The sequence below is a fragment of the Arachis duranensis genome, unplaced genomic scaffold (genome assembly GCF_000817695.3).
Source record: "Arachis duranensis cultivar V14167 unplaced genomic scaffold, aradu.V14167.gnm2.J7QH unplaced_Scaffold_232525, whole genome shotgun sequence".
Lineage (NCBI taxonomy): Eukaryota > Viridiplantae > Streptophyta > Magnoliopsida > Fabales > Fabaceae > Arachis > Arachis duranensis.
Window position 1 is genome coordinate 483647 of NW_026264851.1, and position 10852 is coordinate 494498.

General features: G+C 33.9%; 1 protein-coding gene across 2 annotated transcripts; it reads left to right on the forward strand.

Moving 5' to 3' along the window:
* The first annotated feature begins 228 nt into the window (after window positions 1-228).
* On the forward strand, window positions 229-8829 carry LOC127744084 (ubiquitin carboxyl-terminal hydrolase 8-like). 2 transcript variants are annotated; one of them, XM_052256354.1, is made up of 14 exons: window positions 229-477; window positions 546-666; window positions 796-1050; window positions 1548-1689; window positions 2052-2111; window positions 2213-2308; window positions 3182-3517; window positions 3648-3788; window positions 3901-4071; window positions 4232-4495; window positions 4673-4821; window positions 6578-7096; window positions 7707-7977; window positions 8216-8829. In XM_052256354.1, the coding sequence occupies exons 3-14, from the start codon at window positions 893-895 to the stop codon at window positions 8336-8338; spliced, it is 2430 nt and encodes an 809-aa protein (XP_052112314.1). In that variant the 5' UTR covers window positions 229-477; window positions 546-666; window positions 796-892; the 3' UTR covers window positions 8339-8829. The 2 variants fall into 2 exon arrangements, with proteins under 2 accessions (XP_052112314.1, XP_052112313.1); XM_052256353.1 differs by lacking the exon at window positions 546-666.
* Window positions 8830-10852: the final 2023 nt, after the last annotated feature.

Sequence of the window (10852 nt, forward strand, 5' to 3'; positions counted from 1 at the left end):
AATAATTAAATTTATAATACACGAATAATCAAGTTTTTTTATAGTAATATAATAAATTTTTATATGTCATATATATATTTTTATATGCACTAGCTAATTAATAACAGATTTTTTGTGTATGCATAACAAATTATATGAAAAATATAAATATAAATAAGGCAGCAGAAAAAGATATAAATATAAATAAATTAATTTTCCCTCCTTTGTAAATTGGATTGCATCCTCTTCACAGAAAATGCTCCACTTGTAATTAGCTTCTTTCTCTGCAAATCCGTCGTTTCTCTCTCTCTATTGTCACGTAGTAACACAACACCATCTTTTCTTTTTTGAATCAAATCAAATTCCAAATCTCTCTCTCTCTCTCTCTCTCTCTCTCTCTCTCTCAAGAATGGAGATTGCTGCTTCCGAAGATTGCTCCGATAACACTCAACGACCAGACTCAGATAACGACCAACGAGTCTATCTCGTTCCTTACAGGTCAAAACTCAAACCATTCCACTCTGTTTCCTCAAATTTTGAATTCCATTTCTCTTTGCGTTCTTCAGAATTCCAATCGTCATTTCTCCACACACCAGACACCACAAAAATCAAATCTCGATTGTTCAGATGCTACTAACGACACTAGCAATGCTCCTTTAGGGTTTGCACACTCTACTGAACCAGCTGGCATGTTCTGATTTAACTTTATCTGTTTCTTCTATGCTGGCTGGGATCTGAACTTGTTTACATGGATTGAGCTTGAACATGTGAACTGTGAAGGGCATTGATGGATGATTCTGTGTGTATGTGATTCAGGTGGTGGAAGGATGCTCAGGATTCACCGCTGGAGGATTCGGAGAAGAAGAAGGGAGTTGTGTTTGCATCTCTGCCCGGTTCTTCTTATGCTGGTCCAATGAGGATCATCAACAACATCTTCAACTCGGATCTCGTGATGAGTCTTCGGAAGGAGGATGATTTGCAGGACTGTCGCGAGAACGGCGGTGAAGTGAGTGTGTCTGGCAGGGACTTTGCATTGGTATCTGGGGATATGTGGTTGCAGGCACTCAAGTGGTGAGTGAGTGTTCTCGTATAAAATCTCAATTCAGCCATCCCCTTGTGTTGTTATGCTGTAGCTAAGTCGAGAGAAAGCAATGGGCAACTTAAGCTATGTGGAGGGTTTTTTAAGTTAGAATGCATAGTGATGCAACCTTTTAACTTTAACCTGTGATTTAGATCCCATTCATTTCTGAAACTCAGAGCTGGATTGACACTTTGTACTATATGAGCTTCTCCCATAGCTTCTTATTTGTGTTACAGCGTTTTGATGCTTACGATAATTTAACAGTTGGCTCTCTCCATAGAGTTGAAACAACAATCTTGTATGCCAAATATTTGTGGAGAATTGGAATATTTATACTTGTCGGATAGAATTGCAAGTATTAGATTTTAATGTTTACTTGCAAATAAAAGTAGATTGTTGTTTCTAGCGACTAATGAAGTTTACTGACATCCAAAATTGTTGGTTGTTCATATCTTCATAATCATATCTTTTCTGATATTTCACTTAGGCATAGTGATTCAAAAAATGCGATGAAGGATGACAAAGGCTTTTCAGCTGCTGACGGTGATATGGCAGAAGTCTATCCATTACAGCTCCGGCTTTCTATTATGAGAGAAACAAATACATTTGGAGTGAGAATAAGCAAAAAGGTGTCTCTCTCTTTCAGAAGTTCCTGTTTCATCTTCTTCCCCTTTTTTAGTGAAGTTCTTTTAGCATTGCTATTGTAAAAGTTGCAGCTATAGATATTTGGGTTGGATGATCTCGTTAATTTGTCTATATATTTATACATTATGTCCATTTAAAAGACTGATTTGAGATGGAAATTGTTTCACAAAAGCACTTGTTAGTTGTTGTTGTTGTTGTTATTGTTGTTGTTGTGTGTGTATTCATCTGTGGATTGCCTAGTCTAATATGATTCATGCATTGTTAAGGAATGATCATTTCATTGTTCAGTGCCATTTTTCTGTTCAGATAATCAGATCCTAATCCATTCTTCCCACCTTTCTTTTAGGACAATGCAATTGAGCTTTTTAAACGAGCCTGCAAAATGTTCAGTGTGGATTCAGAGATGGTAATATAATTTTAATTTTACAGTTTTACTTATCCTGTTTTCTATTGATAATTTCACTTTATTACAAGAAATTGACTATTTTTTATCTTGTTATTGCACAGTTACGCATATGGGACTTTTCAGGTCAGATAACCCTTTTTTTTGCAAATGGTAAAAATCACTTCCCAATAGACTGTCAAAGGCAATCTGATAACGAGGTATGAGTTATTAGAGGTTTTTTTAATTATTTTATTTTATTTTTATAAATATTTCTTTGTTTATGCTTGTATTTTGTAATTTTACTCCTTGAAGAGAAGGTCAGAATTCAAATATAAATTCGGTCACTTAGCTTGCTAGTTATCTAAGATTAATGTTATGTATCATAATATTGTTGGATGCTTTAATGGATATTTTTAGAATTTGTTGAAGAAATGGCTTTGGTACATAGGTCCTCATGAACATGATATTCACTGTATTTCTTATTATATCCATGTAATTTTTTATTGGGTTTGATAGCTTTAGACAAATGTTATCATATGCATATTATTTGTGTTATAATATCAGGTATTGCTATATTTGACATTGGCATTTATTCCAGTGGATAAATAAAGTTTTGGAATGCTATTCATATTATTTGTGTTCATATGCAAGATAAAATGTTTCTGCTTTTTTTATCCCAAAAGAAAAATGCTTAAGGTTCAATCACTGGTTGACTTTATTAACTTGTAATCAATTATTCGCTTTGGACTGTGGACTAAAATGATGGCAGCTTTGTACAGAAAGCTAGTTGTTCCTTAAGCTATCCCTATTCAAGAAAATTTTCCTTTCTATCCTCTCTCACTTTTTCCACCACTAGTTAGTAATTCCGTTTTTTAGCTTTTGTCATTTTAGTTTATTGTTTCATTGTCTACCATTGCCATAGGTGTGTAGATGCAAAAACATGAGCTTCACAATATTTAGGGTGAAAACCATAAATATTTATTTAGCTTTCTGTTAGAATATTTATTTACCATCATATATTTAATCATTGGGTATAATTGTATTAAATGCCTTACTGGCCATATTAATTTGTGAATACAAATTATACACAGATTCTTCTGGAGTTACAAGTTTACGGGTTGTCAGATTCATTGAGATGTAGAGAAGGGAAAAAAGACGAGATGACAAATTTTTCTTCCGGTGCCTCAGTGAAGATGAATGGTAGTGCAAGCAGTATGAATTCTAATGGTGTACATGACAATTCCTTGACTTTCTCTTTGGGCCCTGGTGAAGCTGGTACCTTGGGATTGATTGGTTTACAAAACCTAGGAAATACTTGCTTCATGAACAGTGCCCTCCAGTGCCTAGCACACACACCAAAGCTTGTTGACTATTTTCTTGAAGATTATGGTAGAGAAATCAATCATGATAACCCATTGGGCATGAATGTATGTGATAATTTCATTAGCCTCTCTAAATTTATTGGCTTGCTATCTCAAGACATTATTTTTCTCCGGACTTCTATGCTTTTGACATCTTGCACTTTTTCATTATCTTCTTCCTAAATTATTCTTGCAGGGTGAGATAGCTTTGGCCTTTGGAGATTTAATTAGGAAGTTATGGGCTCCTGGAGCAAGTCCTGTAGCACCAAGAATGTTCAAATCAAAGCTTGCTAGATTTGCACCTCAGTTTAGTGGATTTAATCAGCACGATTCCCAAGTTCGTACATCCAACCCTTTCATTCTATTTTTACTCACATTTGTAGATTCACAAGACTCATGTCTCATGTAACCTCAAACTCGCCACAATATATGTATATCTTTCACTACAGGAGCTCCTTGCTTTTTTGTTGGATGGACTTCATGAGGATCTGAATCGTGTTAAATGTAAGCCTTATGCAGAAGTAAAGGATGCAGATGGTCGGCCAGACCAAGAGGTTGCTGATGAATACTGGCATAACCATTTGGCTCGCAATGATTCTGTCATTGTTGATGTGTGCCAAGTATGTACTGATCTCATTACGCAATTATAAAATCAGTTTCCCAATTCACACATGATGTGAATCAATTACCAATCTGTAGAATCTGCTAGATTGGATTTATGATTTACTCAAGCCTATTCATTCCTTTGCCTCATGGATCACATTCATCATTTTTGTGCAGGGTCAATATAAATCAACTTTACTTTGTCCTGTTTGTAGGAAGATCTCGGTGACATTTGATCCATTCATGTACTTATCATTACCTCTTCCTTCATCAACAATGCGGTCAATGACTTTGACTGTTATTAGTAGTGGTAGTGATGGAAAGACTCAATTATCTCCCTATACCATTTCTGTTACAAAACATGGAAAATTTGAAGATCTGACCCGTGCTCTTAGTATTGCATGCTCTCTGGGGGCCGATGAGACCTTATTAGTGGCTGAGGTATTTATTGTTTGTTTTAGACTCAAATTTGGAGTTGGCGTTTAGTATTTTGAAACTGAGTGTCTTTGTTGATGCATTTCAACTGTAAAGAACTATATATTTTGAAACTTTGAGTGTCTTTGTTGATGCATTTCAACTGTAAAGAACTATATATCTGAAGCCAGAGCTATGATACAGGTATACAACAGCCGTATCATACGTTTTCTTGAAGATCCAGCTGATTCATTATCCCTAATCAGAGATGCTGACAGGCTAGTTGCTTACCGAATTATGAAAGATAGCGGGGATTCCCCTTTGGTCATCTTCATACATCAGCGGATGGAGGAGTAAGCCAATATGTTTTTTATCAGAATATATATTTTTGGTTTAAGTACTTCTCATTCTACAGTGTATCATAGAAATAGTAAACAGTTGTGCATGTGATGTGTGTAATGAATCTGGTGGTCATGGAGAATAATCAGACTCAAACACAGAAACACTCCCTGAATTAACATAGGGAAACAACAAAGAAATTACACGACTGAATAGTAAACTGGTAATGGCACTTTCAGAGGCCAAACCTCTCCTACTATATCTCTTCGAAAGGCCACACTCTTGACTCTCCTCAGTCTAATTCCTTTCCAAATCTAAGATAACTATACAGGCTGACTATTGTTTATAAGTCTCGGTGGGATCGAATGCTTTTTGTCTTAGGTCTTGTGTTTCTATAATCTCCTTTTTTTTTGAGATGCTATAGCACTTGCTCCATTCATTTTGAATGTTGAGCCCTTATTCAAGACTTCAACTAATCCCCCCACACCCAAAAGAAAAAAAAAAAATACTCTTCTTTCCCCTTAAATCCTCCTTAGGTCCTTCTTACCAACCAATTCTAACAGAATACTCTCCTATCACTTGCAAGCTAGGCAAGTTAGTTATAAAACCTAGACAAACCATTAATACAGTCAACTACCATTAAGTCCTTAGTTTATAACTGAATAGATTCCTGAAAAACACATCCAAACCTTTAACACAAATCAATTATCATTACTAACTGTCAAGAGAGTTTTCTGTAAACTGCTCCAGCCTAAACTCATAAGCTCCAACTGGAAAAATTGGAAACAGTTATTAAAACAATGTAGAGAATGCCTTGACTACACTGATCACCAACTCAATTTGACCAATGGACGCTAATATTAAAGATTACTGAATTGGATCCTTAGCAGTTTATTTTGTTTGATCTTGTCCTGACACCAGTTTCTGGCTTTGTTAGTTTCGTAGCTTTGATTGTGTTTTAAAACTATGCAAATTTAACAACCTGGTTTTGCTAATTATTTACCAGGACATCTTGTTCTTCATGCAATAAAGTTTTCTTTGAAAGTCAAACGGCTGCACCAAGAAATATGAATTAACTTATCCATGGAAGACCTTTTGTATAGGATAAATATGAATTTCATCAAGGCCTATGGTTATTAAATATCTGGGGATTGCACATTCTGGGGGCAGATTGATTGGCCATTTTGAAAGAAAGACTTTTTGGTGAATTTATTAAATAGATATTTAATTCTATGCAGATTGTAAGTGTGAATTACATAAAGAAGCCTTTATTTTTACAAAGTGTTTATTTGTGATCATTCAAGTTAGCTATTTTAACACAATTTTAGTCATTCAGGTTTGATTTATTCATTTGCAAATGTGGTGAATCTTAACCAACCATCCTCTACCAGTTGATACTAGATCGATGTGTACAAAATTGATGTATAACAATGACAATTTGTAGAGCACAATCAATCCCTTCCTTTTTCTTTTTTAAATCAAGGTTTCAATTTTAGTTGGTTGAACATGCAATGTTCTAACCTTGAAGCCTTAGAAGAACAAGAAGTTATGTGGTCATGTGTAGGCTGAACTATTTCTTATCTTATGATCAATACAGCATAATATGCTCTGATTAAGCAGGGGAAAACATAATACATCCAACTGATCTAGTACTCACTCACAGATTCAAAAGAAAAGAATGGTTGGGTATACATGCTTTTTACATCGTTTTTCATGGTCACCCTTGATTTCCTTCTCATAAAAAGTTTCTGTTTGATGTAATTTTGCCAGGCTGTACATCCATGGGAAGTCGACATCAAATTGGAAGGCCTTCGGGATTCCTGTAGTGGCCAGGCTTTGCAATATTGTAAATGGATCTGATCTATGCAACTTATATCTAAAGTGGTTCTGTCCATTTCAACAAGCTGCTTTAGAAGATTGTGCTGCGTCTAACAAAAATGAAGCAGCAGCAGAAATGGCCACATCTTCTGATTCAGGTCCAAATGTGAATGAGTTAGATACTTCTTCAGATGGAGAAATTGAGTTTTACATTACAGATGAAAAGGGAACTGTCAGGAATCCCAAGATATTAATGGATGAGCCACTAACAATAAGTGGAGACTCAAGACTACTGCATGTGCTTGTATGTTGGTCAGAAAAAATTAAAATATATGACACAAAACTCTCTAGTTCATTGCCTGAGGTTTTCAAATCTGGCTTTTTGGCAAAGAGACCTCAAGAATCAGTTTCGCTGTACAGGTGCCTTGAAACATTTTTGCAGGAGGAACCTCTTGGACCAGAAGACATGTGGTTAGTTTAGTTGCCATTACATTTTATAATATTAGGAAAAATACTTCAATCTGCATTCCTTTTATTCTGGTCTATTTTTAATACATTTAACTGGATTACTATACATTGTAGCTATAGTGGATAATTTTAGTTTGGGATGCATGGGAGCACGCATTTATTCTGTCTAGTATTACTATCATTATTGCCTTACATTATCAGTTCGGGATTGCAATTGCATACTTGGTGCCCTGAAGTGGTGTCTTTTTAAAGATTGATCAGGGGCAGCTGTCTGTTTTATAATGAATTGGGCATATATTTTTAAGTTCTTAACTTCTGTTTGCAGATAACTTAAATCTCCAGATTAATTTCTTCTCCCTAATTCTTCCTTTCTGGAGTATGTAGATCTGCGTTGAGTTAGGCTGCTTTGTTTCTACAATGCTAACCACACATTGTTGCTGAACTTTGTTTTCCATCTTAAAGTATTGCTGTATTAATATTTCATACTATTTCTGGTGCTTCATTTGTGTTCTATACACAAGGGTCATTCACTTGGGACATAGCCATTTGTTCGTGAAGGTAACTTATGATCCTGCCTTACTATTTTCTAAGCTGCAGTTTTCTGTATTGTCAGGTACTGTCCTGGCTGTAAACAACATCGTCAAGCTAGTAAGAAGTTAGATCTTTGGAGACTTCCTGAAATCTTGGTTATTCATCTTAAGAGGTTTCAATATAGTCGTTACAGTAAAAACAAGCTGGAGACATATGTTGACTTTCCGATTGATAATCTCGATTTGTCTGCTTATATTACCCTTGGGAATGACAAGTCTTATTATTACACACTTTATGCTGTGAGTAACCATTTTGGAAGCATGGGAGGTGGTCACTATACAGCATTTGTCCATGTAAGTGCAGTTTTTCCTATCCTGTTGCATATAAGACTCAGTTCTGTTTTTGCCATGAAAGGTTGCCACATTTTTGGATTGGCTTTCAGGCCTCCATTAATTGGTTATTAGTCATATGGTAGACAGCTATGGTCACTATGAAATGGTGGAGGGCATTTATTTGATATAAAATTCTATTCTGCCCTTTATGCAATTTTTAGTTTTTCATAATTGATTTTCACTCTTGAATTTTATATAGCATGGAGGCGATCAATGGTATGACTTTGATGATAGCCGTGTTTATCCCATCAGCAAAGAGAAGATCAAGTCTTCAGCTGCCTATGTTCTGTTCTACAGAAGAGTTTTTGAAGAATTAACATAGTGGTAGAGTAGCATATAGTTCAAAATTCCTATTGAAGCTGAATACCATTGATTAACGTTATTGGTAGCAGTCTTTAGTATACAGAGGGTAAATCTTGGCGCAATAGTGAGATTACTGCATTGTGACCTGGTGGTGACAGGATTTAGTTCCAGAAAGAAATGGTATATTCTCATGAGATTTAAGATTGTGTGCATCTGACCCCTCCCTAAACCTCGTGCATTGGACTGCTTTCTTTTTCTTAGGCTTACAAGTATACCTAACAAAGTAGCATTTTTGTCTCACTAAAAAAAGATTGAAGTTTTGGGCTAGTTGAATTTTCGGTAGGGAAGAAATGGAAACATAGGCAGCTGTAAGGAAGACTGTAACATAGTAACAACTAAAGGGGGTGAGAGACATATCCAAATTGTTTACAGTTGTTTAAACATGTAAAGAGAATCTTTGTTCAAACAGGAGTTGGATTAGATTCTTTGAATTAGTCTTTATTCAATCATTATTTTGGTTCTCGTTTTCATTTATCTTCTTATACTTGTGAATGAAAGATTTTGAATACATTGATGCTCTTCTAAGTATGTTCTTTCGGCATAAGGTAGTGATCCTGCTAGGGCAAGATAAAATTTCCTGGTTTGGTAGCTTCAAACCTTCAATAATAGGACTATAGGAGTGGAGAGAGACAGAGAGTCGTAGGGTTACACAGTATGTCCCGTGTCTTTTTGCATCCTTCCACTGACACTGAGGCGGTGACTGTGAGAGAAAAGAAAGAATATTTGTGGGTTTCATCAAATTTACAAACATTTTCTCTTACATTTGGTTTTCATTTTTTTTTTTGTTTAATTGGATGATAGCAAACAGGGAAGTATCCCTTCTTTTCCATTAGATGATTCCAAACCTTTTTCTTTTTCTCCCCATTTTCCCTCTCATTTGAGTCTTAAAAACATTGTATGGATATAAGATGGAAAATGAAAAAAAAAAATAGGAGAAAAGAAAATAGAATTAAAAGTGGATTTTGTTGTACGTTGTTTGGATGAAAAGAAAATAGATGAAAAAAATAGAGATTTTTTTTTGTTTTTTTTAAAATAATACGGTATCTCTTTACTTATAGTAATATCATTTTAAAAATTATATCTAATATAAATTTCAATTTAAATCAATTCAGTTACGGTAAAAGTCAAGAATAATACCAAAAAAATATTTTATTAAAGTTGCTCTCATGATCAAATACAAGACATACACCCTAAATATATGAATCACTACCCACCACAATATTTTCTTTTTCTTAGAAGAAATGTAAATTTTTTTATGAGATTCTTATTCTTCATGCATGATTTGAGTGTTTCGAAAGTGATAATGCTAAGGAAAGCATCACTGTACAGATTTGTTTTCTACAGATTAAATTTTTGTGGTTAAAAATAACTACACATATATATCAACAGTGATATTAATATTATTAAATAATAATTTATATGGTTTAAAATGAAAATTTGTATATCTCTATATGAATTTACATCTGTATACTGTAATTCATCTAATGCTAATATAGTTTTGGGTTCATAGTAAATGTTACTAAATATACATATAACAGATATGGCATTACTATTACTCAAAACATTAAAAGAATAATTTTTTTATTTATAATTATTAGTGTCTTAAGGATATATTGTTTAACTAAAACCTAGTTATATTAAACAACAAGTTATTGATTCAGCTCCATGTAGCAATCATGAAATTTAATTAATGCTCGATGTTATCCGATAAGAGTGTTAGGCATGGCACAATTGGTAGGTATGGTTTGGTTTGATTTGTTCATGAATTATAGTATATGCCAGCTCCTTCATTTGGTGTAGTTTTAATATAAGTTGACCTTTTCTTATGACTACTACTTCTCAACTTCATTTAAGGGGTTTAATTTTAGGCAAAATAACTCACTTAGCTAGCTAGGTATTTAGCCACTAATGAATTGATTTCCTGCAATTTTTTTTAGATTTGATTATTATTTATAAATACCAAACAATCATTTGGTTTTATTGGGATGTAAGATTAAAACTAATTTTGTATTTTAGTCAATTTTAATTTTAGTTCTTTAGTAGTACCTTGGTGGCACATGTGCCAGCTTCGTTACGATTTATCACTATTCACTAATGCTAAACAAATTCATATGAAGGATCACGTGTTGCCTCCTGCAATCTTTGCAGGAAATTAATTATGTGTATCTGGACACAATTTATCCCAGAAATTGATTCTCTCTATTTTTTTAAAATTTTAGAGTTATGTTACGTATATATTAAAATTAGTCACTAAAGTCAGTTATTAATATAAAATATATACTAGAATATAAATACGTATTGAAATAAATTAAACTACACATATATTTATATAAAAGTATATTAATGGCTGATTTTAGTAACTGATTTTAGTGTATAAATAGATTTTTGTATATATATACTAACGATTAACGAAGTAACCTTAATAAACACACACTTATAATAATGATTATACAGCATCAGTACGAATTACGGA

Bases quoted from the DNA above. Each gene is read 5' to 3' on its own strand.
- LOC127744084 (XM_052256353.1), top strand. From the start codon at position 389: ATGGAGATTGCTGCTTCCGAAGATTGCTCCGATAACACTCAACGACCA. The intron at 2,112-2,212 runs GTAATATAATTT...GTTATTGCACAG, and splicing joins TCAGTGTGGATTCAGAGATG to TTACGCATATGGGACTTTTC. The intron at 2,309-3,181 runs GTATGAGTTATT...AATTATACACAG, and splicing joins AAAGGCAATCTGATAACGAG to ATTCTTCTGGAGTTACAAGT.